Below are 27,909 nucleotides of genomic sequence, written 5' to 3'. Positions count from 1 at the left end.
AAACGGGGTTTGTTGATGCATGGACCAAATAAAGAGTTACTTTAGTTGCAGAAACACATTTAACACAATTAAATGTGCCACAATTCCTACTAGGGATCTAAGCCAGTACATCTGGCTTACAAAAGTACAGGACCATGCGTGACATAGTCAGGGGAAATTCTCCACTACATCCTTAACAGTGATGGAGCAGGAAAGGGTTAGGAATAAGTTCGTAGTAAAATGTCATATGACCAGCATCTTACATGCCCCTCCTCTCCCACGGATGACAGGACGCGACCCACAGTGCTTGATCTGCATATACCTCATTAACGCTGGTCTTTGGGGGTTAAAATGTCAATGCAAAGATTTACACTCATCCAACTTTTTCGATACAACAGGAGCGCTTTAGTGTTGGAATTATGTTTAATTTGCTGCAAAAATATTCATCTTTGAACTGAACTCTGGGGCTGATGTGGTGTCTTTCCCGAGCAGCCAGTTTAATATCTCTGGCATGTACTGTACTGACTTTAGCTGCCATGGTCTCATCTAGCGGACAATAGTACCGTAGTATTGATATTATTTGTTAATATTTAGCCATTTTTATGCCTGAAAATAATTCAAGATTTTAAAAAAAGCTCAATAAACTGAACCTGCAAACGAGAAACGACTGTATATAAAATATCTTACAATGAATTAAATGAATACCAATTTATTTATACTACACTATTGTTTCATATTATACTGTAAATGCATTTATTGTCGAAACTTTAGGGACGCTCTGTGTAATTTATGAGTGACATAACAGCAGAATAACAGGTGTGACATTAAAAAGTGGGTGTGGTATTTAATGAAGTTGAAGGCAGACTTTACTAAAGTTATGGCCGTAAGAAATAGGACTGACTTCAATGTTTCTGCTTCATTTATCAAAAATGAACGACAAACCCGACATGCAAAATGTTTTCTTCCTAAATCCAGAGGCAGTATCGTTACTGCAATACTCTCTTTGATGATTAGTCTTTACTGAACTCATGGACTTTAGATCTTCGGTTGGGTGAGGTTTCACCGCCCTTATCGGTCTTAACTTTTACCCTTCTTTGAACTTCTTCACTTATCTTCACTTGTCAGTTATGCTTTGTGAAGGACTTTATAATGCACGTATTAGGTCTAATTAGAAGGTGTTATTATTGTATGCCAAGACCGAGGAACTATGCACTAGGGAACCTATGGCTCGCGAGCCAGATGTGGCTCTTTTGATGACTGCATCTGGCTCTCGGATAAATCTGAGCTGACATTGCTTAACACGATAAATAATGAATAATTCCACTTTTAATCACAGTGTTAAAAATAACGTTCAAATTATAAAATATTGTCATGCATTTTTATGTTCAAGAAGTTGGTAAGAAGTCATTTATTTATTATTGGTTAGTGTGGGGGTTCTTCAGACCACCAAGCACTGACATGAGAGCCAGTTTAAGGGTTACAATATTGTTTTATTTTTCAATAAGTCTCTCAGTTGCTTTCCAGCAATTGTCTTTTTCTCTTTCGTTCTCGCTCGCGCTTGGTTTCTAGCCCCAAGCCCGTCTCTCCTCCTGGCTGCTGCTTATAACATAGCGACAGGTGATCGGATAAAAAGGCCCAGGTGGGCCTTCTACGCACCTGTCGCTGAATTCGAGGCCTGTCCTGGCAACACCCTGCTTCGCTTCAGGTCCGCAGGCCACGCCCCCCTCCACAGTTAGCTTCAGAATAACAATGTTATAACAAATAATAAGAAACCTCTCTAGAAATGTTTCTTAAAAATGCACGTGTTTTGTTGTGTTCAGTGTTAAATAAAATATTATATGGCTCTTACGGAAATACATTTTAAAATATTTGGCTTCTTGGCTCTCTCAGCCAAAAAGGTTCCCGACCCCTGCACTAGACTGAAGTAGGGTTGTAAGGTATACCGGTACTAGTATAGAATCGCCGTACTAATGAATCAAAAACGGTACTGTACTCCGTTTGAAAAGTACCGATTCCCGGGCATGACGGCGCGTCGTGACATTGCAGGGAGCATGTTCGGCAGCGCACAATCACAAAGTACTTACAAACAGACACACTGTGTAGACAGAAAAGGGAGGACGGACTCATTTTAGCCTAAAAACTTGACGATAACGGTAAAGTTATAACACTGAAACGTCCTCAGAAAGAGGTGCTTTAAGACATGGCTAGCTAGCAAGCAGCGAACATCGATCCGCAGTCGGCAGTGTTTTAGCTACTTCTAAATGACTAATCCTCGACTCCATGGCGACGAATAAAGTACGTTTCTTACAGTTATCATCACTGCAGGACGAGGAATAGCGAAACATGCTTCATTACAGATCGTAGGACAGGGGTCGGCAACCAGTGGCTCCGGAGCCGCATGCGTCTCTTTGATCACTAATGTGGCTCAGCTGCTAAATTGCCGACCCCAATGACTATTTCGTGAGGTTTCCGCATTTTAGTGCCTCTCTCGGAAATCACCCGGGGATAAATTTCTCCAAATTTTTACCTGGACTACAACACTGAGGGTGTGCGGTGATGGCAATGTCTTTAACCTCCTCTACATGTGGTCACGCCCGCTTTTACATCACGTGACCTGCGTGTCGACTGGTCATTTTATGTTTAGCCTCTGTTAACACACGAAAGTGACTGCAAGGCATACTTAGTCAACAGCCATACAGGTCACACTGAGGGTTGTGATATAAACAACTTTAACACTCTTACTAATATGCGCCACACTGTGAACCCACACCAAACATGAATGACAAACACATTTTGGGAGAACATCGGCACTGTAACACATAAACACATAGCTCGGTTGGTAGAGTGGCCTTGCCAGCAACTTGAGGGTTGCAGGTTCGATTCCTTCTTCCGCCATCCCAGTCACTGCCGTTGTGTCCTTGGGCAAGGCACTTTACCCACCTGCTCCCAGTGCCACCCACACTGGTTTAAATGTAACTTCGATATTGGGTTTCACTGTGTAAAGCGCTTTGAGTCACTAGACAAAAGCGCTATATAAATATAATTCACTCACTCACACAAAAGAACAAATACCCAGAATTCCATGCACCAAACCCCCCCCCCCCCCCCCCCCCCCCCCAACCAACACACGGAGGGGGTGGGATGATTTGGTGCTAGCAGGGGTGTATAATGCAGCTCGGAAGACTGGGATGCATGGGATTTTGGGTATTTGTTCTTTTGTGTTTATGTCGTGTTACAGTGCCGACGTTCTCCCAAAAATGTGTTTGTCATTCTTGTTTGGTGTGGGTTCACCGTGTGGCGCATATTAGTAAGAGCGTTAAAGTTGTTTATATCACAACCCTCAGTGTGACCTGTATGGCTGTTGAACAAGTATGCCTTGCAATCGCTTGCGTGTGCCAGCAGAAGCCTCGTACGACATGTGACTGGGCTGGCAAGCTGATTGGACGTGTTGTAGAGGGCTTATTATTGTTAATTGAAGGAAATTCTGCAAACATTTGCGAGAATGGTTGATCTGACATTCGGTAAGTCTCTCGGAATAATCGGGATGGTTGGCAAGTGTGATGTTGTCAAGTGGCAGTCATAAAAGACTCGTGGGTCTCACTATAATTAAATTTTCATATTTAATTGCGGGCTGCGTGTGAGACCCCTGGTTTATACATAGCACAAAGTTTATGTACGAAGTGTTATTTCATTTTAAACTTCAAAAGAGTTTTGTGGCTCCCATTGTTTTCTTTATTTTGTGAAATGGGTCAAAATGATTGTCACACACACACTAGATGTGGCAAAATTATTCTCTGCATTTGACCCATCACCCTTGATCACCCCCTGGGAAGTGAGGGGAGTAGTGAGCAGCAGCGGTGCCACGCCCGGGAATCATTTATGCTGATTTAACCCCCATTTCCAACCCTTAATGCTGAGTGCCAAGCAGAGAGGTAATGGGTCCCATTTTTATAGTCTTTGGTATGACTTGGCCGGGATTTGAACTCACGACCTAATGATCTCCGGGCGGACACTCTAACCACTAGACCACTGAGTAGGTCAAAGTAGTAAAGGAGGATAAAGCTCACCGACGTCACCGCTAACAAAAGCTAGCGCACCTGAATGTAAACAAATACCATGGGTGGATCTACACCTAACATCCACTGTAATGATACCAAGTACAATAGCATATCTAGTCATTCCAACTATGATGATAACATCTATATTTTTTTATTGTCACAAAATATTTTTTCCTTTTTAAAAAAGAATTCACATTATGTTTATAATCTCAGAAAATATGTCCCTGGACACATCAGGACTTTGAATATGAGCAATGAATGATCCTGTAACGACTTGGTATCGGATCGATACCCAAATTCGTGGTATCATCCAAAACTAATGTAAAGCATCCAAACAACAGAAGAATAAATGAGTATTACATTTTAACAGAAGTGTAGATAGAACATGTTAAAATAGAAAGTGAGCAGATATAAACATTAAATGGACAAGTAGATTAATAAATCATTTTCTACCGCTTGTCCTTAAAAATGTTGACAGAGTCATAGAATGAGAAATGACACAATAAGTTACTGCATATGTCGGCAGACTAATTTGGAGCCTTTCTTTGCTTACTTACTAATAGAAGATAAGTTGTCTAGTATGTTCACTATTTTATTTAAGCACAATAATAATAATAATTAAAGCTGCAAGCAGCGTTGGTCGGGTCCGCCTTTGGCTGCTGCCCCCGAGACCCACGTTAGAAGACGCCTTGGAGCCACTATTTTGAGAATCTAATGCATTGTGAAAGTAATGCAGTTGTTGTATTGAAGTGAAAATATCAACCTTCCTGTTGATTTTTGCTCAAGTACGTTAATTATTAAAATGTAGGTCTAAGTGAGACCTACATAGTGTTTTTTTGTTTCATGTCTCTCTGACATTCCTACCGGAAGTTACTAGCAGTTTTGTCTGTGTTTTCTTCCTAGGAGCAGTTTGTCCGTGTTGTATTCCTAGGGGGGCGGTAGAGCGCAATTTTGAGTTTTGAGGTTAGGTTTTTTCATCAGATCGCAATTTTTGCCAGACCTGATGTGTGTGTCAAGTTTGGTGAGTTTAGAAGCATTTTAAGGGGGTCAAATAACAGATCAAAGAGGCAAAAATGACATTTTTTAGGAGACTTTGCACAGGGGTTCTTTGAAGGCGCGTAAAATCAAAACCTGAGAACTTATCAAAACTCTGTTCTATACTTTTAATCAGAAGGGTTCAATCTCTCTCCTGTGCGAGTTTGAAGCCAAAACAACAAACGCACTCAGAGGAGATGTTTGAAGAAAGGTGACCGGTTTTTACAAAACTTTTGTTTTGAAGTGGGGATTGCAAACTTCCTGTTGATTTTTGTTGGGGGTTGTCAATCTATGAAATGTAGATCTAAGCGAGACCTACATAGAGGTTTTTGTTTCATGTCTCTCCGACATTCTTACCGGTTGTTACAAGCAATTTTGTCTGTGTTTTCTTCCTAGGAGCAGTTTTTTCAGTGTTTTATTCAAAAATAGCGCTGGAGCGCAACTCTGAGTTTTGGGGTTTGGTTTTTTCATTATGTGTGCGCCAAGTTTGGTGACTTTTGAAGCATTTTAAAGGGGTCAAATTACAGCGCAAAGAGGCAAAAATTGCATTTTTTGCGAAAATTTTATTTTGAAGGGGTTTTTGCCAACTTCCTGTAGATTTTTGCTGAAAGAAGTGAGTGTATGAAAATTGGGTCTAAGTCAGACCTACATAGGAGTTTTTGTTTCATGTCGCTATGACATTCCTAACAGAAGTTACATGCAGTTTTGTCTGTATTTTTTTCCTAGGGGGCGCTAGAGCGCAATTTTCCATTTGGGGGATTGGTTGCTTAATATGTTGGGAAGGTTTGCTATACCGACATGTGTGTCAAATTTGGTGAGTTTTGAAGCATGTTAAGGGGGTCAAATTACAGCGCGTAGGCGCGGAATAATAATAAAACACAGCCGTTTCAATAGGGTCCTTGGCCCATGGCAAAGGACTCCATGGGCCTGCGGACCCTAATCAATTGGGTCCTTGGCCCAGGGCAAAGGACTCCTGTGGAGTCCTTTTCCATGGGCCTGCGGACCCTAATAACAACTCCAGCTCTATGTACCTCCGTAATGGGGATGACCTTCCGGGGTTTAGCTTGTGCTTCGCTGGTCAGACTTTGCTTGAGTAGACCCGTCACCTCCTCCAGCTCGTTCTCTGCCTCCTGCAAGTGGGGGTCCTGCTGCAGCACCTCCTGCAGGTCTGAGCTGCACGCCAGGTAGTCCTGGGGCAAGGATTGACGAATTCATCAGGTTCATATAATGTTGCAAATAAATTAATAATTAGGGGCAAAGTTAACAAAAACATTTGGTCAAACATTCATCATGTTTCACCTTAAGTCCTTTATTGGCCATCGCTCGCCTGTAGAAGGCCTTTTTATTGCTTGGCTCCACTTTGAGCGCCGCGTCACATTCTTGCTTGGCCTCCATAAATCTCTCCAGTTTCAAGTAGCACAGGGCTCTGCCGACACACACACACACACACACACACACACACACACACACACACATCCCTTGTCACTTTTTTGTCTCATCAGCATCTCACCCGATTGTGACTCGCTGTGATGCTAATGTAAAGTTTGTTTATTTGATACACGTACAACATCAAGGCAAAAAGGAATACACACATGAATACATAACGAATAATACTACATTTACAATAAAAAATAAAAACAGCGTGACAATATAATGTATAATAGTTACGCTAGCATAGAATCCCACAATAGCCATAACAATACAATACTGTTCACAAAAAGGTTTGATTGAGTTCAGTACATATTCAGTACAATTGACCACTAAATGGTAACACCCAAATAAGTTTTTTTAACTTAGTTTAAGTCGGGGTCCACGTTAATCAATTCATGGTAATACACAATTTCAGGTACACATAATTTTTGGGGAGCAAAAAAGTATTTAGTCAGCCAGCGATTGTGCAAGTTCTCCCACTTAAAATGATGACAGAGTTCTGTCATTTTCATCATAGGTACACTTCAACTGTGAGAGACAGAATGTGAAAAAAAAATAAATCCAGGAATTCACATTGTAGGAATTTTTAAGAATTTCTTTGTAAATTATGGTCAACCATTCAAAGCTCTCACTGATGGAAGGAGGTTTTGGCTCAAAATCTCATTCATTCTTTCCTTAACACGGATCAATCGTCCTGTCCCCTTAGCAGAAAAACAGCCCCAAAGCATGATGTTTCCACCCCCATGCTTCACAGTAGGTGTGGTGTTCTTGGGATGCAACTCAGTATTCTTCTTCCTCCAAACACGACGAGTTGAGTTTATACCAAAAAGTTCTATTTTGGTTTCATCTGACCACATGACATTCTCCCAATCCTCTGCTGTATCATCCATGTATCCATTTTGGTATAAACTCAACTCGTCGTGTTTGGAGGAAGAAGAATACTGAGTTGCATCCCAAGAACACCACACCTACTGTGAAGCATGGGGGTGGAAACATCATGCTTTGGGGCTGTTTTTCTGCTAAGGGGACAGGACGATTGATCCGTGTTAAGGAAAGAATGAATGGGGCCATGTATCGTGAGATTTGGAGCCAAAACCTCCTTCCATCAGTGAGAGCTTTGAATGGTTGACCAAATACTTATTTTACACCATAATTTACAAATAAATTCTTTAAAATTCCTGGATTTTCTTTCCACATTCTGTCTCTCACAGTTGAAGTGTACCTATGATGAAAATTACAGACCTCTGTCATCATTTTAAGTGGGAGAACTTGCACAATCTGTGGCTGACTAAATACTTTTTTTCCCCACTGTAGATAGTTTTTTGCACGCATTCCAGTTATAATCCAAATATAGACCATAAAGAAAACAAATATTATTGTAATTAATTCCCGTGATGCAACATTGAGGAAGCGAAATATAAGATAAATATTTTAGTACATTAAGAAGTGACTTGAGGAATATCCCCAAAAAATATACACAGTACAGTACATACAGTACAGTAAACCAAGCAAGCTGCGAATTGATTTCTATAACACTCGTCTTGAATGGGCATTTAAAAATATGTATTTTTAGTTTCAGCAATTTGCAGAATTTGACCAAATTATAGAAGAGTAATCTAAATGTGACAAAACTAATACTTCCGTGAAATTCACTTCTTCCAGTGCTTCATCACTGACATGCTTCTGCCCATTTGCAGTACAATTATATTAACTTGACTTTTCAAATTGAACATTGACACCAAGTAACTTTACCTCAGTAACCTGTTTAATGACATACCTTCCTACAGTCAAATTAGCACAGGTGATTGTTTTACAATACATTTAGATCCCACCATTCTGTACATTTATTATTTTCAGCATTTATTAGCATTATAGTTTCTTTAAACCAATCTGAAAGTGAACACAACAAAAAGGTCTTTAATTCTGATGATTTGTCTTCTTGTCACAAAAGCTGTAGCTGCAAATGTGCCGTAAAACGTGTCTCAGCAGCTCGGCGTGCGGTTGCTCAGGTGGAGCACTAAGGTGTGAGCAGAGCCACACATAAAACAGCCAACACAACAGGAATGCAATTCTGTCAGCTGCGTTTCACAATCCACTCATGAAAGAAAAAGACTTGATGACATGTTGCATTGTGACATGTTTTTTAACGGCCTTTACGGTTGGAATTAGGGGTTAAATCACCATAAATGATTCCCGGGCGCGGCACCGCTGCTGCTCACTGCTCCCCTCACTTCCCAGGGGGTGATCAAGGGGAGGGGTCAAATGCAGAGGACAAATTTCACCACACATAGTGTGTGTGTGTGTGACAATCATTGGTACTTTAACTTTAATAAAGGACCCACAGCGTCCAGATGACCAATATTTCACTAACAAGTTCTCCAAATGTAATTTTCCTCCTAAAAATTAAATCTGGGAGTCATTTCCTATATTACCTATTATTTTTTAGTATTTGGTGGATAACTACCTGTACTTGGAAGACCCGCTTTCCATTGCCAGACTTGATATAGCGCCCCCTCTTGGTGTGACGTCATCTACAGAACTGGAGCCCATTTCCCCACATCGATAGTGTGTATAAAAGGCAAGTAAAAATGTTTATTTTTATCACTTAATTGCATGTTTTTGTAGCCCTGGTCCGCTTGTACTGGCTTCCTGTGCACTTAAGATGTGACTTTAAGGTTTTACTACTTACGTATAAAATACTACACGGTCTAACTCCATCCTATCTTGCCGATTGTATTGTACCATATGTCCCGGCAAGAAATCTGCGTTCAAAAGACTCCGGCTTATTAGTGATTCCTAGAGCCCAAAAAAAGTCTGCGGGCTATAGAGCGTTTTCCGTTCGGGCTCCAGTACTCTGGAATGCCCTCCCGGTAACAGTTCGAGATGCCACCTCAGTAGAAGCATTTAAGTCTCACCTTAAAACTCATTTGTATACTCTAGCCTTTAAATAGACCTCCTTTTTAGACCAGTTGATCTGCCGCTTCTTTTCTTTCTCCTATGTCCCCCCCTCCCTTGTGGAGGGGGTCCGGTCCGATGACCATGGATGAAGTACTGGCTGTCCAGAGTCGAGACCCAGGATGGACCGCTCGCCTGTGTATCGGTTGGGGACATGTCTACGCTGCTGATCCGCCTCCGCTTGAGATGGTCTCCTGTGGACGGGACTCTCGCTGCTGTCTTGGATCCGCTTTGAACAGAACTCTCGCGGCTGTGTTGGAGCCACTATGGATTGAACTTTCACAGTATCATGTTAGACCCGCTCGACATCCATTGCTTTCGGCCCCCTAGAGGGGGGCGGGGGGGTTGCCCACATCTGAGGTCCTCTCCAAGGTTTCTCATAGTCAGCATTGTCACTGGCGTCCCACTGGATGTGAATTCTCCCTGCCCACTGGGTGTGAGTTTTCCTTGCCCTTTTGTGGGTTCTTCCGAGGATGTTGTAGTCGTAATGATTTGTGCAGTCCTTTGAGACATTTGTGATTTGGGGCTATATAAATAAACATTGATTGATTGATTGATTGATTTATGATTACATCAAAACTGATCTGGTAAACATTATGAACAAAAATGAAATATAAAAGAATCGCCATTTCCAAACTTCCATAGACTGTTCTCATGCTCTTTCTGTATTTCCTCAAGCATCTTGATAAAAACATCAGTAGAAGAGGACGCAAAATAGAATGCTGCCAGCCTATTTTCTTTTTCTCTTTTTTTTTTTGGTCACGTCTGCTCCTTTCTTTGTTTTCCCGCAGATTCTGACTGTCTTTTTCCACTCCAAAATGTTTCTGATTTTTAGGATCAAATTTGGCTTGACCCTTACATTTTTTTTTAATATAAACTCCGATTAAACCCTTATTTTTAGAAGTCAGAATCATTCAAATAATCACTGTAAATTACACTCTGTTTAACTGGAGTGGTCCATACTTTCCTCATATTCCCATTATTTGGGAACGAATGCAGACTGACCGCCCTGCGATGAGGTGGCGACTTGTCCAGGGTGTACACCGCCTTCCACTTGATTGTAGCTGAGATAGGCACCAGCGCCCCCAAAGGGAATAAGCAGTAAAAAATGGATGGATAGATGCAGACTGACCCAGCTACAATCGGGTGGAAGGCGGCGAACACCCTGGACAAGTCGCCATCTCATCCCCAAAGGGAATAAGCGGTAAAAAATGGATGGATGGATGCAGACTGACCCCTCCTTTAGTTGTATCGCTACAAATGTGGAATGCACTCCCAACAGGTGTAAAAGAAAGTACATCTCCAGCCTCCTTTAAAACTGCACTAAAACAACACCTCCAGGCAACTTCAACCCTAAACTAACACCCTCCTCCATCCACATCCCACCTCCCCCGATTGTAAATAATCAAATTTATATAGTTGTTTTTTTGCTTTCTGATCCCTCTATGTCCACTACCTGCTGTACATATCCTACCAAGTCAGACCTACACTGTTTCAATGTCCATTTTTCGGTTGATACAATTGTTGATAGTGCTGATATCATATACTACATTTCCCAGAGTGCACCAGTAACAGCAAACGGGCTCTTGGCACCTAATCGGTCATCACTGATGAAGAGCACCTGGGAAGGACTGGGAGAAGTCATTCGTTGTCATTCAGACAAAGAAACTTCAGAGGAAAGAAGCTCCGAGTCTCCTTAACTCTTTGGTCCAAAGACACCAATGGTTGGTGAAATGTTTTCTTTGCTTTTATTGTATTATAAATGTTGCTTAATATGGTCAAATGTATGTGGAACTGTAGTGTGATTTTTGAATGACTTCACTAATTGATTTTGTGGTAAATGAGTTTGCATTGAGCTATTTCATTTTTGAGTGTGGTAAACTAAAAGTAATGTATAGGATTAAAATGCAACAATTCTGTTAAATATTTCATTAAAAGGTGTATTTTCTTCATTAAATTTAAAATGCAGGTCAATTACGATTTTTTATTTTTTTTCCCCAAATCTGAATTTCGCATGTGGATACAAATCGGATATAAACTGAAGAAAAAATATGAGCGCAACACTTGTTTTCGCTCCCATTTTTATGAGTTGTACTGAGACATCTAAAACTTTTACTATATACACAAAATACTTATTCCTCTCAAATGTTGTTCACAAATCTGTCTTGTGTGAGTGAGCATGTTTCTTCTTTGCCAAGATAATCCAGTCCACCTCACAGGTGTGGCATGTCAAGCTGCTTATTAAACAGCATGATTGTTGCACAGGTGTGCCTTAGGCTGCCCACAATAAAAGGCCACTCTGAAATGTATATATTTTTAATCAAAAAGCACAATGCCACAGATGTTGCAAGTTGAGGGAGCATGCAGTTGGCATGCTGACTCAGCAGGGATGTCCAACAGAGCTGAGCTCCGTGATTTGAATGTTAATTTCTGTACCATAAGCCGTTTCCAAAGGAGTTCCAGAGAATTTGGCAGTACATCCAACCGGCCTTACAACCCCAGAATACGTGTAATCAGACCAGCCTAGGACCTCCACATTCACATCCAGCAGGTGCACCTCCATGATCATCTGAGAACAGCCACCCGGACAGCTGCTGCAACAATTGGTTTGCATAACCAAATACTTTCTGCACAAACTGTGAGCAACCGTCTCAGGGATGCTCATCTGCATTTTCCTTTTAAACCTGACTGCAGTTTGTCATCGTAGTGGGCAAATGCTCACATTCAAAGGCAACTGGCACGTTGGAGAAGTGTGGGAGAGCGGTTTGCTGATGTCAACGTTGTGAATGGATTGGCCCACTGTGAGAGTGGGGTTGTGGTATGGGCAGGCATATTTTATGACAAAGAACGCAAGTGCATTTTATTGATGGTATTTTGAATGCACAAAGATACCGTGACCATTGTTCACCCGATCAATCCCCTCACGTTGCAGCTTTATAATGCACGGCCTTATGTTGCAAGGATCTGTACACAATTCCTGGAGGCTAATAACATCCCAGTTTTTGCATGGCCACCATACTTATCATTGAGCATGTGTAAGATGCTGTGGATCGGCGTATTCGAGAGTGTATTCCAGTTCCTGCTAATAAGCAGCCTCTTTGCACAGAGTGGCAACATTCCACAGGCAACCATCGACAACCTGATCAACTGTATGTGAAGTACATGTGTTGCACTGCACGAGGCAAACGTGGTCGCACTCGATACTGCTTTTCTGACCCCCCCTGACTCCCAATATAGAAAAACTGCACATTTCAGATTGGCCTTTTATTGTGGGCAGCCTAAGACACACCTGTGCAACAATCAGGCTGTTTAATCAGTATCTTAGTACTCCACATCTGTGAGGTAGAATGGATTACCTTGGCAAAGAAGTGCTCAGTAACACAGATTTGTGAGCAATATTTGAGAAGAATGTCTTTTGTGTGTACAGGAACATTTTTAGATCTTTAAGTTCAACTCATGAAAAATGGGAACAAATACAAATGTGTTGCCTTTATATATTTGTTCAGTATATATGCGACTGCGCTGTTCATCCGGCCAGAACATCATCAAAAATCGATAAGCGGCCCAATTTTTCGCCATAGTAGACGGTCAGCAAAAAACAGCAGAAAATATTGTTTTAGGAACTCCCATCAATGTTCCACCACTCCATGTGCCCGACTGCACGCCTACACGCTCTTCAGGGCAAACATGAAAATACCACTTCCTTCTTGATGTTCTACGCCAGGGGTGTCAAACTCAAATACAGAGTGGGACAAAATTTAAAACCGAACAAAGCCGAGGGCTGAGGTTGAACAAATTAACCTTTTAATAGGGACCCACACAAGTTTTGCATTGTATATTGAACAAGCTTTCTAGTGACATGCAAAATCGAGTTTCAAATAATTAAAAAATATTGATGGCATATCAAATAAAATTTAAATAAAAATTTAACCTCTTCGGCGGTGGGGCTGAGGTGGGCGGGGTTTGGTGATAGCGGGGGGTGTATATTGTAGCGTCCCGGAAGAGTTAGTGCTGCGAGGCGTTCTGGGTATTTGTTTTGTTGTGTTACGGTGCGGATGTTCTCCCGAAATGTGTCATTCTTGTTTGGTGTGGGTTCACAGTGTGGCGCATATTTGTAACAGTGTTAAAGTTATTTATACGGCCACCCTCAGTGTGACCTGTATGGCTGTTGACCAAGTATGCCTTGCATTTACTTGTGCGTGTGTATAAGCTGCATATATTATGTGATTGGGCCGGCACGCTGTTTGTATGGAGGAAAAGGGGACGCGGAGACAGGTTGTAGAGAACGGCAAAGGCAGTGCCTTTAAAGCCCACCCCAAATATTGTTGTCCGGGATGAACTTCGGGAGGGGCACTGAACTTTGGGAGTCTCCCGGGAAAATGGAGAGGGTTGGCAAGTAAGAGTGTTAGCGGTGAATGCGGTGTTACAGCCAGCTCTAATGTTAATTTGATATTGCCTCAAGGGCCAAGTGAAATTACACGGCGGGCCAAATTTGACACCCATGGTCTACGCACAATAATTCAGTTCAGAAAATGTTGAAAATTCCTTAAAATTGTCACAAATACGCCAGGACTGAGACCTACTAGAGCTGGCCCCATGTTTACTTCCGTAAACACTGTGTGACGTCACGTCTGCATGCAAGTCAGATTGCGTTCACATTAGACATCAGTTTTTTTGTCATCTAAACAATTACATATAAAAATCGAACTAGACAAAAAAATCTGAATTGGAAATTCGACCCTGCAATGTGAACGTAATATCCTTAATGATGTCAATTACTCGTTATTCCATTTAAAATGCATAGGTGATTGATTGATTGATTTTAAAATTGTAAAAGCCTTGTTCACACTGCAGGTCAATTCAGATTGTTTTTGCCTACAAGCAACTTTTATCGGATGTTTTTAATGTTTGCGTGAACATTGCCATTACAAATTTTTCATGTCCGACCCGGGCTTTTTCCGCATGTGGATACAAATCACATATATATGCGACGCGTTCTCAATGTGAATGCTATTGCGCTCAGGTCGCATTTATCCGACCGGAACGTCATCGCCAAAATAGACGATTACATAATTAAATAGTCGACAGCAGAGCAGAAAACAGGTGAAAATATGTTCAAGGAACTGCTCGCCCACAGACAAACACTCTTAAAGCAGACATCAAAGCAAGTTATCCTGTAAAACTGCCAGGCCAAAATACTTGTCTGTCTTTACTAATCTTCTATGTGCAATAATTTAGTTAACAAAATCTTTGAAATTGCTACAAATGCACCAGTACTGAAACAGAAGCCATTTTTACTTTCGTAAAAGCTGCAGTGTGTAATATGACATGAAGTTATGTCCGGATGTGGGTCTGATTGCATTCACATGAGAAATATTTATATTTAATATATTTTAAAACATTCTGTATCATTAACAGCCACTGAAAAGATCGGATTTGACAAAAAAAAACAACAGAATTGGACATCTTAACCTGTAGTGTGAACGTAACCTAATATTTTAACTTTTGTCTCTGTTTTAAAGGTTTACAACCTTTTGAAATAACTATGCAGCCAACTAAGAGAAAAAATACATTTTGAGTTGGAACTTGAATGGAATTGTCCTTGCGTCTTCTGGAGGAGAAAGAGGTGGACTTGACAAACATGATTCAGGATGAAGATGTTAAAACACATACTATGTAGTAGGGGCGTGGGGAAATATCGATTCGAATACAAATCGAATCGTTTACGTTGTGCGATTCAGAATCGATTCTCTTTTTTTTTTTTTTAAATCGATTTTTTTTTTTTTTAATCAATCCAACAAACCACTACACAGCAATACCATAACAATGCAAACCAATTCCAAAACCAAACCTGAGCCAGCAACACTCAGAACTGCAATAAACAGAGCAATTGAGAGGAGACACAAACACCACACAGAACAAACCAAAAGTAGTGAAACAAAAATGAATATTATCAACAACAGTATCAATATTAGTTATAATTTCAGCATAGCAGTGATTAAAAATCCCTCACTGACATTATCATTAGACATTTATAAAAATAATAAAAAAGAACAATAGTGTCACAGTGGCTTACACTTGCATGGCATCTCATAAGCTGGACAACACACTGTGTCCAATATTTTCACAAAGATAAAATAAGTCATATTTATGGTTTGTTTAATAGTTAAAATAAATGTACATTATTGCAATCAGTTGTTCAAACATTGTCCTTTACAATTTTATAAAAGATTTTTTTTTAAAAGCTACTACAGCAGACTGGGGTAGATCCTGCTGAAATCCTATGTATTGAATGAATACAGAATCGTTTTGAATCGGAAAAATATCGTTTCTGAATCGGGAATCGAATCGAAAAAATCGATATATTATTGAATCGTGACCCCAAGAATCGATATTGAATCGAATCGTAGGACACCCAAAGTTTCACAGCCCTACTATGTACTATGAATTGCCTCTAGTCTTCTGTAGGTGATGTTAGATTTTTTTGCTAAAAGTGGGCATTTCAAAATGTTCGAAACCAGTTAGATACCCAAAGTCAATACTGTTTATTTTGGGGGGAATTTTAACTGTAGGCACCAATTTAGGTCAATAACTATGAAAAAAGTGCCAATGTTGCCAGCATTAAGGGGATCCATTAATTCTACTGTACACAATATTTAGGACTGAGGATGACAGAAAATAGACATTTGATGCTTTACTGTAAAAAACACTACAATTTCTACCACAAAAAAAAGCTAATAAATTGTCATGACTGTCCGTGGAATGTGTTTCTAACCTGTTGGTGTAGATCGCACATTCTTCTGGCTTTATCTTAAGGCAGTCGGAATACTTTCCCAGAGCATCTTGGTATTGGCCCTTTTTCACAAATGCGTTCCCTTCCTCCTTCAAAGCAGCAAAACGGACTTGTGCTTTCCTTTCTAAAAGGAAGACAAAATAAACAAGTTATTTGAGTCAGCACAAATAAATACATGATGCCGTGGGAAAAATACATTTTAATTTGCTTTTAAATCTATCAACCATTTGCAGAAAGTTCTGAATATATTGCAGTAAGTGCATAGATGTAGCATGATCAGAAACACATTGAAACATTGTCTGTGCTGTATGACAACTTGAATTCCTGTAAAGATGTAACGACTCACTGAAATTGCCCTTGTCTACCGTGTCCTGATGTTTTGTGTTGATATTGAATATTGTAGCTTTTGCCTGGACGTTGCCGGTAATGACGAGGAGGTGGTCTATCGACAGTCACTTAATTGAAACTAACAACCACGGCAATACAAGATGGCTCAGCCTCCTTTCTCACGCTCATCTAATCACACCAGTTAGGAAATATTTACCAAACTGTTAGGAAAACTTAAGTAGGAATGAGCAAAAAAGAACACAGATGTTTTAAAATGTACCCACAGTTCAGTGTAAAGCTACACTGTGTTGCCTACCCAAGAAGTAGTCTTTGCTATCAAGTTGAATGTGCCAGTCTTTGTTTGTTGCACCCTACCAAGTGTTTACACCAGGGGTGCCCACACTTTTTCTGCAGGCGAGCTACTTTTCAATTGACCAACTCGAGGGGATCTACCTCATTTATATATATCATTTATATTTATTTATTTATGAAAGAGACATTTTTGTAAACAAGTTAAATGTGTTTAATGATAATACAAGCATGTGTAACACATATAGATGTCTTTCTTTCACAAAGACAAGAATATAAGTTGGTGTATTACCTGATTCTGATGACTTGCATTGATTGGAATCAGACAGTAATGATGATAACGCCCACATTTTCAAATGGAGGAAAAAAAAGTTGTCCTTTCTGTACAATACCACATGAAAGTGGTTGGTTTTTGGCATCTCATTCATCCAGCTTCCATACACTTTACAAGAAAAACATTGGCGGCAAATTCCGTAGCTTGCTTGATTGACATTCACGGCACCCGAGGGTCTTGTGAGATGACGCTGGCTGCTGCCAGTTCATTATTATGAAAAAATGACAGAGAGGAAGGCGAGAAACACTTTTTATTTCATCAGACTTTTGCGCCGTCCCTTCCGTCAAAACTCTAAAGGCCGACTGCACATTTCCTATCTTCATAATAAAAGCCCTGCTTCATGCTGCCTGCGCTAACAAAATAAGAGTCTCGGAAAGCTGGCGTGCACAAGTGATGTGCACGCCAGCTTTCTGAGGGATCGCTTGTGCACGCCAGTTTTCCGAGACTCTGTATTTAGTTAGCACAGGCAGCATGAAGCAGGGCTTTTATTGTGAAGATAGGAAATGTGCAGTCGGCCTTTAGAGTTTTGACGGAAGGGACGGCGCGAAAGTCTGTTGAAATAAAAAGTGTTTCTGGCCTTCCTCTCGGTCATATTTTCATAATAATGATCTTGCAGCAGCCAGTGTCATCTCACAAGACCCTCCGGTACCGTGAATGTCATTTAAGTGACGTCTTGGTGAAGATTGATGATCACTCATTTTTAGGTCTATTTTTTTTAAAAGCCTGGCTGGAGATCGACTGACACACCCCCCGCGGTCCACTGGTAGCTCGCGATCGACGTAATGGGCACCCCTGGTTTACACTATCAATTGTATTTATTACACACCAGCTGTTGTAAAGTGCATTTTAGTAGTAGTTTTGATTATCCAATTTGGAGTTGTTGAAATTGCCATAATGTAAGTTAGCATTGAGCTAGAGTCCATTTAAAAAAAAATGAAACCTTGCTGTACATTTAAGTGTTTTCTATCAGGCATACTTTCTTTGTTGACATGTAAAATTGTAACATTACCTCAAGGTAGTCTGGCTGAGTTTGCTAATTGCTTGAGTCTGCAACCGGATGTGACGTCATGTGAAACACTTTTTTTTTTTTTTTTTTTACATATTTTAGGTGACCTGGTACCTGGGAGCAGGGACAGAATTTGGTGAGTACCTATAAAATTACCAAATTCAGCACCCCTTCCTAAGGTTTTTTGTTTTTTTTAATTCCCTGGAACTTTTTGTAGCCATACTTTGTACTAAAGCAGGGGTCGGGAACCTTTTTGGCTGAGAGAGCCATGAAAGCCAAATATTTCAAAATGTATTTCTGTGAGAGCCATGTAATCTTTTTTTTTTTTAACACTGAATACAACTAAATGCGTGTATTTTTAAGACCAACATTTTTACAGTATAATAAGTCTCTTATTCTTTTTAAAAATGGTTAAAAAAAAAAAAGGTAAATGGTTGTACTTGTATAGCGCTTTTCTACCCCTTTTTAAGGAGCCCAAAGCGTTTTGACACTATTTCCACATTCACGCATTCACACACATATTCACTAACTGATGGCGGGAGCTGCCATGCAAGGCGCTAACCAGGACCCATCAGGAGCAAGGGTGAAATGTCTTGCTCAGGGACACAACGGACGTGACGAAAATGGTAGGAGGTGGGGATAGAACCAGGAACCCTCAGATTGCTGGCACGGCCACTGTCCCAACTTCGCCACACTGTCCCCAAGATAATAACATTGTTATTCTAAAGCTAACCAATAATAGATATGGTACTTCTTACAATTAAAGCAACTTCTTGAACAGGTGCGATAGAAAATGGATGGTTGCACAAAAATCCATGAGAATGTTTTATAATTTGAACGTTATTTTTAACACTGTGATTACCGGCGGAATTATTAATTACTTATCGTGTTAAGCAACGTCAGCTCAGATTTATCTGAGAGCCAGACTCAGTCATCAAAAGAGCCACATCTGGCTCTAGAGCCATAGGTTCCCTACCCCTGTACTAAAGAATGCTTAAGGGTGGACTTTGTTTCTCTATGGTTTCTGTATACCCGCCATGATATAGCCAGTATATGGCTGCAAAAGTTGTTTTCATTTTTACAAGCTTCATTTCGATCAAATTAAGCAAAATACGATCTCTGTCTTTTAAGGACGTTTTGTGGACTATGCTCTCATAAATGACCAGTGCTGTACTAAAAGAAAACAAGTAAGGTACTATTTACGTTTGTGCGACCTGAGAATACATACGTAGCTACGCAACAGAGGAAGGACAGCGATTTTAAACTAGACAAGTCAATGGCGTTTTAAAATCGTGTTTTTATAACCTTTGTCTTTTAGTAAAGTTTAAACCGTTTTTATCTTTTAACCTTTTTGAACAAGTGGTGCATGCTTTTATTTCAAGTGGCCTGGACTACTGCAATGCACTTTATGCTGGCATTAGCCAAAAAGCTCTCTCCTGGTTGCAGTTAGTCCAGAACGCGGCAGCACGACTTTGAACAGGGGCCAGGAAACCCCAGCATATAACCCCAATTCTTCAGAGTTTGCACTGGCTCCCTGTTCATTTTAGAATTGATTTTAAAACATTGCTGTTTGTTTTTAAATCTTTACATGGACTGGCACCTCAATATATCTCGGACCTCGTCCAAATTTACATTCCTGCGCGCGCTCTGAGGTCCGAGAGCCAGTTCCAGCTCGTGGTGCCCAAGACCAGACTTAAGACCAGGGGAGACAGGACCTTCTCTGTGGTCGGCCCTAAGCTCTGGAACACTCTGCCCCTCCATCTTCAAACTGCTTCCACAGTGGACTCTTTTAAGTCTCGTCTTAAGACCCACTTTTATTCTTTGGCTTTTAACACTACGTGAGTTGTGTGGTCCTCTGTGTTTTTTATACACTTTGATTTCTATTTTATTGTTTTAATAGATTTTACCCTTTTAAAATTGTTTTTAATCATATTTGTTTTTATATTGTTTTTTTTTTTTTTTAAATATTGGTTTTAGGTTGATTGGCAACACTAAATTGGCCCTAGTGTGTGAATGTTGTCTATCTGTGTTGGCCCTGCGATGAGGTGGCGACTTGTCCAGGGTGTACCCTGCCTTCCGCCCGATTGTAGCTGAGATAGGCGCCAGCGCCCCCCGCCACCCCAAAAGGGAATAAGCGGTAGAAAATGGATGGATGGATGGATATTGGTTTTATATTTATTTATTTTTTGTTTTTACGCAGTGATTGGTGGAGCATAATATTGTTTTTTTAATATTGTTTTAAACATGGCTGTGCAGCACTTTGGAAACGTTATTGTTGTTTAAAAGTGCTATATAAATAAAGTGGATTGGATTGGATTGGACAGAACCATTTTTAGTTTGTAATCTTAACCTCTATTATGTCTCCCTGAGCGAGGCCAACTTTTCAAGTGGAAAGCAGAAAGTGCAAAACCCATTTTCACTTCTGTTCATTTACATACTTGTACATGGCAAGATTCGAACCCAGAGGGTTTTTGCTGTTTGCTAGTTTGGTTAATAAAAGCAAATAATACTTTATATGGAATGTATTACCAGGAAGTTAGAGTGGTGTGTTATGTTAAAGCTCAATAAATCGGCTTCTCCCAAGTCTTCCTCAGCTTATGGGCTTTCAGATCGTATAGCCGGATATTTATAGCTCTTGTTCTCACACTCTTATCCTCCAGTGTGTCTGCGGACAGGCTAAAAACAGCAAGTAACGCACACCCTCTTTTTTCCCGCCCGTCACTGACCTGCGTCTCTGGCTGCCTTCTCGGCCCGAGCCTGAAGGACCTCGGCGCTAGGTGGCTCCTCTCTGCGGTGCTGCTGGGCCGACAAAGGAACTGAAGGGATATCTGGGAGTTTCTCTCTCCATTCTGCACCGTCTTGCTCAATAAGCATCCGAGTGATCCTCAATAAGAAGCGACATAGACAAATCAGTCACATACAGAAAAAAAACATTTAATCCATTGAAGTCTAAAGTCACCATATCAACTATGTGTGACTTAATCATGGTCGCCATATTCAATGCTAACAGCAGTGCGGTACAATCAAAAGACTTTGGATTAATGTATTTGATGTTTTAATGAGTCCGTAAAATGTTTGGTGAGAGTTGAGACATGAAGGGTAATACCTGTTGACACTGTCGTGTGCTGCCTGCACGCTGACGTCTATCTGCAGGACAGTCTTGTAATCCACGTAGGCCTTTCGGTAGCGCTCCAGGGACTCATAAGCCATGGCCCGACGCAGGAGGGGCTTGAGGGAGAAAGGCTGTAGGTCCAGCGCTCTGGTGAGTGTAAGTATAAAACAACATATATGAGGAGACTGGAGCAGAAGATCAAAATAGTCTCTCATACAGTTTGTTGTGTTTACATGCACAATCTAATGGTATTGATACAAGAGCTGCATCAAAACATTTAAGGAAAATACAAATAATGCTCACTAATGCAGTTTTACAAATATATATACACTATGTGATGCGGAAAACGTTAGAATGTCTACTACAGGGGTGCCCATTACGTCGATCGCGAGCTACCAGTCGACCGCGGGGGGTGTGTCAGTCGATCTCGAGCCAGGCTTTTAAAAAAAATAGACCTAAAAATGAGTGATCATCAATCTTCACCAAGACGTCACTTAAATGACATTCACGGTACCGGAGGGTCTTGTGAGATGACGCTGGCTGCTGCAAGATCATTATTATGAAAATATGACCGAGAGGAAGGCGAGAAACACTTTTTATTTCAACAGACTCTCGCGCCGTACCTTCCGTCAAAACTCTAAAGGCCGACTGCACATTTCCTATCTTCACAATAAAAGCCCTGCTTCATGCTGCCTGCGCTAACTAAATACAGAGTCTCGGAAAACTGGCGTGCACAAGCGATCCCTCAGAAAGCTGGCGTGCACATCACTTGTGCACGCCAGCTTTCCGAGACTCTTATTTTGTTAGCGCAGGCAGCATGAAGCAGGGCTTTTATTGTGAAGATAGGAAATGTGCAGTGGGCCTTTAGAGTTTTGACGGAAGGGACGGCGCGAAAGTCTGTTGAAATAAAAAGTGTTTCTCGCCTTCCTCTCTGTCATTTTTTCATAATAATGAACTGGCAGCAGCCAGCATCATCTCACAAGACCCTCGGGTGCCGTGAATGTCAATCAAGCAAGCTACGGAATTTGCCGCCAATGTTTTTCTTGTAAAGTGTATGGAAGCTGGATGAATTAGATGCCAAAAACCAACCACTTTCATGTGGTATTGTACAAAAAGGACAACATTTTTTCTCTTCCATTTGAAAATGTGGGCGTTATCATCATTACTGTCTGATTCTAATCAATGCAAGTCATCAGAATCAGGTAATACACCAACTTATATTCTTGTCTTTGTGAAAGAAAGACATCTATATGTGTTACACATGCTTGTATTATCATTAAACACATTTAACTTGTTTACAAAAATGTCTCTTTCATGAATAAATAAATATAAATGATATATATAAATGAGGTAGATCCCCTCGAGTTGGTCAATTGAAAAGTAGCTCGCCTGCAGAAAGTGTAGGCACCCCTGGTCTACTATGATACCGCCCTGTATTTTGGGAGAATAGCATAGATGAGGTTGTTTTACAGTGAGCTAATAACGTACATATGGTATATTAGTTGAAAGCATGAAAATAATTTTTTTTAAATGTTCTACACCTGTTAGTAGTATAAAACAGTGTTACTTTGATTTTCGTAACCCCCACTTTTCATATGCAGCAACGTAAGAGTCAGTGTTTTGAGATAAGAGCTGTCTCTTGGCTATTTGTTCTCCTTTAAAGGCCTACTGAAAGCCACTACTACAGACCACGCAGTCTGATAGTTTATATATCAATGATGAAATATTAACATTGCAACACATGCCAATACGGCCGCTTTAGTTTACTAAATTGCAATTTTAAATTTCCCGCGAAGTATCCTGTTGAAAACTCGCGGAATGATGACGGTTGTAGCGGACATGTTCTTCCAGCACCGATCACGGCTAAAAGTCGTCTGCTTTAATCGCATAATTACACAGTATTCTGGACATCTCTGTTGCTGAGTCTTTTGCAATTTGTTCAATAGTTAATGGAGAAGTCAAAGAAGAAAGATGTAGGTGGGAAGCGGTGTATGGCAGCTGCCTTTAGCAACACAAAAACCAAGCCGGTGTTTCCTTGTTTACATTCCCGAAGGTGAAGCTTTACTATGGAACAGAGCGGTCAAGCGAACATGGTTCCCGACCACGTGTCAACCGGCAGGTTTCGGTGAGAAAATTGTGGTAATAAGTCGGCTCTTATCGTACTTAGGGGTTATATACTAACCCCTAAGCTAGAGCTCTTGAATGGAGGTGGCAGATCGATACAAATACAGACAGTAACGATACCAAGGCGTGTCAATATATGGTCGATACCACAGTGATTAGAATAATATACAACCTTTTTTTTTAAAAAAAAGGTTTTTAATTTTTTTTTTTTTTTTTTTTATATTGTTTCCACACTCAGGAAATACGTCCCTGGATATAGGAGGGCTTTAAGAGCAAAAAAACAAAGGATTTAAATCCGAGCCAGTAGTAGGAAGTAATTCAAATATTGTGTTGATATTGCTACACCGCCATCATTTGTTTTTGTTTCAAATAAATTGTGATCATTCAATGATCTTTAACATTTGAAACATCAGTATCAGCATTATTTTGACTAATACTGTCCTGTAACGACATGGTTTGAAATATGAATACAACAAAATAGCTTATTATTATAGAAGGTAACCAGATATTGATAGTAAATTAATAATGGTTTTGAGAAAATAATTCAACTTGAAACACAAAATGTCGCAGCATATTCCAGCAGCCAAATTAAGTCTTTAACTTGTTTTGGAATGGTTCTATGATTGTTTTGAAACCCAAAAATATATCATGATATATATTGTTATTGCAGAAGGCTGCAATATATAATCGCAATATAAATCTTAGGCAATATCGCACATCCCTGAGCTGTATTTTATATTGTTATGCAAGTGCAACTACTATAATTCTTTAAGATGTGTTTATAATTAGTGTCTGGAACTTGTAGGAAAAACAATTTGGTCTTTGTCTGGCCTTTTTGAACAGATTACTAACAAAAACCGCGGTACCACAGTAGTAAAATAAACATGTTTTTACTGAGGTGTTGTTGGTGGAGATTATGTTAGTGTCATGTTTGGTATAAATCACCTTGTGCAGTCCTGTATGCAGTCTTGACTGTTGCCATCTTTCAGGTAACAGGCTGCTCTGTTGGCGTATAGAATACATAAATCCTCTGGACTATCAATACCTGAAAGAAAAGCAAACGCATCATGTGAATGCAAATGCCAAACAACGTACATACATACAGAATCTGAACGGTATGTGAAATATTTTTACCCTGATAATAAGCAAAATTTAATAAACAGTATGATGCAATGCTGTTCAACATAACTACGTTATTAAAACTTTGTGTTTGATTATGCAGATATACGGCAAATCCCTTATTTTGACATCAAACCAACATGATTTCAAGTTCCTGTACTTGCTTAAAAAGAACATGACTTCTCTATTTCCGTTGGTCATCTCCAACTGCTGTAAATTAGGGCCTTCCACTTTCTACGCCGCTGGTTCTCAACAAGCCACCCACCGTACGCTGATAAAAGGTTATATGTATTTAAAAAAAACTGACAATACGTTTAGATGAACTCAAGTTTCATTTCGGTCAGTGCCTTTCAAAGGCTTCGTGATTCTATCGATGGAAAGTGAGCGTCAACCTACTGTGTTAGTGAAGGCTAAGTGACAAGGTGTTATGTAAGGAGGTGTATTTAGACTGCATTAATACGCTTAGTGTAAATGAAATTAGCTTCTGGGAGGGGACGCAGGCAAGCACCGAACAGTTGAGTTGAACAAACATGACTTAAAACGCTCAGTCGGCTGACTCCCGTCATACCACTCCTGATTCCACCTTGGGTTGTCACAATGAAAACATTAATGCGGAGTAATCAAGTATCATCGATCTGTTCGGAAGTTTTAACGTATTCCACCCCTCTGCGGCGCAAGGTCTCAGTTTGTCCAAATATTGTTCGGTAATGACAGGCCGCAAAACCAAGCAAATCAAGATAGAAGACATTCGCCTTCTAGATTGAAACTCTTGAGGACAAACTAAACATGACCGAACAATATTGTATGTTAGTATACTGTATGTACAAATTAATGTATTAGCATTAATAAGGAGTAACAGGTCCACATTATGTTATGGTTAACAGTGAACATTATAATGCATCGATCTAGCTCCATCCTATCTTGCCGATTGTATTGTACCAAGAAATCTGCGTTCAAAGGACTCCGGCTTATTAGTGATTCCCAAAGCCCAAAAAAAGTCTGCGGGCTATAGAGCGTTTTCCGTTCGGGCTCCAGTACTCTGGAATGCCCTCCCGGTAACAGTTCGAGATGCCACCTCAGTAGAAGCATTTAAGTCTCACCTTAAAACTCATTTGTATACTCTAGCCTTTAAATAGACTCCCTTTTTAGACCAGTTGATCTGCCGTTTCTTTTCTTTTTCTTCTATGTCCCACTCTCCCTTGTGGAGGGGGTCTGGTCCGATCCGGTGGCCATGTACTGCTTGCCTGTGTATCGGCTGGGGACATCTCTGCGCTGCTGATCCGCCTCCGCTTGGGATGGTTTCCTGCTGGCTCCCCTTTGGACTGGACTCTCGCGACTGTGTTGGATCCGCTTTGGACTGGACTCTCGCGACTGTGTTGGATCCATTATGGATTGAACTTTCACAGTATCATGTTAGACCCGCTCGACATCCATTGCTTTCCTCCTCTCCAAGGTTCTCATAGTCATCATTGTCACCGACGTCCCACTGGGTGTGAGTTTTCCTTGCCCTTATGTGGGCCTACCGAGGATGTCGTAGTGGTTTGTGCAGCCCTTTGAGACACTAGAGATTTAGGGCTATATAAGTAAACATTGATTGATTGATTGATTGATTAAGTGCACATATATTTGTTTGCTCTCAATCGCAATTATAAACTCTTTTGCTTTGCCGGCACTACCAAGCAAATGCTGTAACTCGGCGAGATGCTCAAGATGCATCCGTTTCCTTTCATCCATCTGCCATTCTTTCACTTTCTGGCTTCCTCTGTGGGATTTATAGCTGCAGTCACATCCAATTTGACACGGACCGGCCTGCAGTCATGTGACCCGGATAGACCTGAGCAGAGAGGCTTAGCACCAGGCTGCGGCGGCAAAACAAACAGCGTCCATTTGCAGCAAAGTGACGCATCGCTCTTCTTGAAGGAGCCTCGTCGGAACTGCGGTGAAGGTTCCACGTGGGCTAGAATTCAAAACTTGGGACTTAGCCTGAAAGGGATGGGAATGCCTGCAAGGTCATGACCTTAACATTACAACCCGTCATAGTGATCTTCATTCAATGTTTATCAGCGTTGTGTCGCGAGTGCAAGTAATGCCATTTGGTGTTTGCTGTGACATGTTCACCATCAAATACAGTGCAAGCGGTACTGTAAATAAAGCACCTGAGACTATAACCGCACAATCAAGCTTACCTGCGTCTGTGCATCCTTGAATAGCCTGAGAGTATTTTTCCAGTGCGTCGCCAAACTGTCCATTCTTAAACAGCAGATTTCCTTCGTTCTTTAAGCGGGAGAGCGACAAGGGGAGGGCTCCACATAGTGCATCAAGATTGACAGGTTCCCCAACATTTCCACACGCTGGACTCTCCTTGCTGCTACCGGCCGGATCAGCCTGCCCCGACACCGTCGAGCCCCTCTTGCTCGTTCCATTAGCTACCTTGGACTCCTGCGGGACTTTAGACTTGTCCGAGCTGCTACCTTTGCTCCGCCAGTGTCCGGGATGGGAGTTGGCGGAATCGCTGTGCGCAGCCCCGTCCCCTTTGCCGTGGGGCCTCTTTTGTGCGTTACCCATGTCTCCCCTCTCTGCAGGAACAGCTGAGCGCTCGTCCCCTCCCACAAGCTGGCTTGGTTCGACCAGATAATCTAGAGGGGTAGAGAGAAGGTGGGGGTGGATCCCGGGGAGAGGTTAGAATGGAACACACCCACAGGAAGCTGTCAGCGGTTACATCACAGTTGGGGGAGGGTTGGGACATCCGTGGCTACATAGGAGGGCGGCTGTAAGAATGACAAGAGCACTGGTTATGGGGGTAGGGCGTAGAACACATGCGTGCGTCACATGACCCCCGGGGAGGGGACTTCCACAGCAGTTAGTGTGGTTTGTGGTCAAAATGACGTTTGCGGCAGTAATGAGGACATAATGGCAGGCGTCCGCGATGGCGACTAAATCCTTTAAAAATACATACGTTTTTAGGTCACATCGTTACACTTATCAGAGGTGGGTAGAGTAGCCAGAAATTATACTCAAGTAAGAGTACTGTTACTTTAGAGATTTATTACTCAAGGAAAAGTAAGGAGTAGTCACTCAAATATTTACTTGAGTAAAAGTAAAAAGTATGTTGGGAAAAAACTACTCAAGTACTGAGTAACTGATGAGTAACCTGTTTGTTTAATGATTACGGCAACAAATAATGCACAAAAACATAAAAATAGCAACGAGCAAATTCATAGCCGGGAATATCTCTTAAGCAACTAAAACAATAATATATATTAAATAATAATACATGGAAATAAAAAAAATTAAGGCAAATTGAGCCACAATAACTTAACAGCACCA

General features: G+C 40.9%; 2 protein-coding genes across 3 annotated transcripts in view; one reads left to right on the top strand and one right to left on the bottom strand.

Moving 5' to 3' along the window:
- Positions 1-27,909, bottom strand: part of LOC133562379 (sperm-associated antigen 1A-like) — a 53,232-nt gene that overhangs the window by 4,100 nt on the left and 21,223 nt on the right. Inside the window, exons 3-9 of the mRNA XM_061916551.1 lie at positions 26,769-27,218; positions 24,409-24,508; positions 21,334-21,486; positions 20,954-21,111; positions 16,234-16,375; positions 6,372-6,498; positions 6,104-6,262 (exon numbers count right to left, since the gene is read on the bottom strand). Coding sequence (XP_061772535.1) covers positions 6,104-6,262; positions 6,372-6,498; positions 16,234-16,375; positions 20,954-21,111; positions 21,334-21,486; positions 24,409-24,508; positions 26,769-27,218 — 1,289 coding nt within the window. The remainder of the gene's footprint in view (positions 1-6,103; positions 6,263-6,371; positions 6,499-16,233; positions 16,376-20,953; positions 21,112-21,333; positions 21,487-24,408; positions 24,509-26,768; positions 27,219-27,909) is intronic.
- fbxo43 (F-box protein 43) overlaps positions 11,058-27,909 on the top strand; it is a 60,131-nt gene continuing 43,279 nt past the window's right edge. Inside the window, exons 1-2 of one of the 2 annotated variants that reach the window (XM_061916550.1) lie at positions 11,062-11,182; positions 18,330-18,363. Coding sequence is in view for 1 of the 2 variants with exons in the window: in XM_061916547.1 (XP_061772531.1) it covers positions 11,180-11,182 (3 nt within the window). In the remaining variant the exon portion in view is untranslated. Of the gene's footprint in view, positions 11,183-18,329; positions 18,364-27,909 lie in introns of both variants that reach the window. The other variant, XM_061916547.1, reaches the window with a different exon arrangement.

The sequence above is a fragment of the Nerophis ophidion genome, linkage group LG11 (assembly GCF_033978795.1).
Source record: "Nerophis ophidion isolate RoL-2023_Sa linkage group LG11, RoL_Noph_v1.0, whole genome shotgun sequence".
In the NCBI taxonomy this organism is placed as follows: Eukaryota; Metazoa; Chordata; class Actinopteri; order Syngnathiformes; family Syngnathidae; genus Nerophis; species Nerophis ophidion.
The sequence above is the reverse complement of the archived record's forward strand: the minus strand, read 5'-3'. Positions and strand labels throughout refer to the sequence as shown.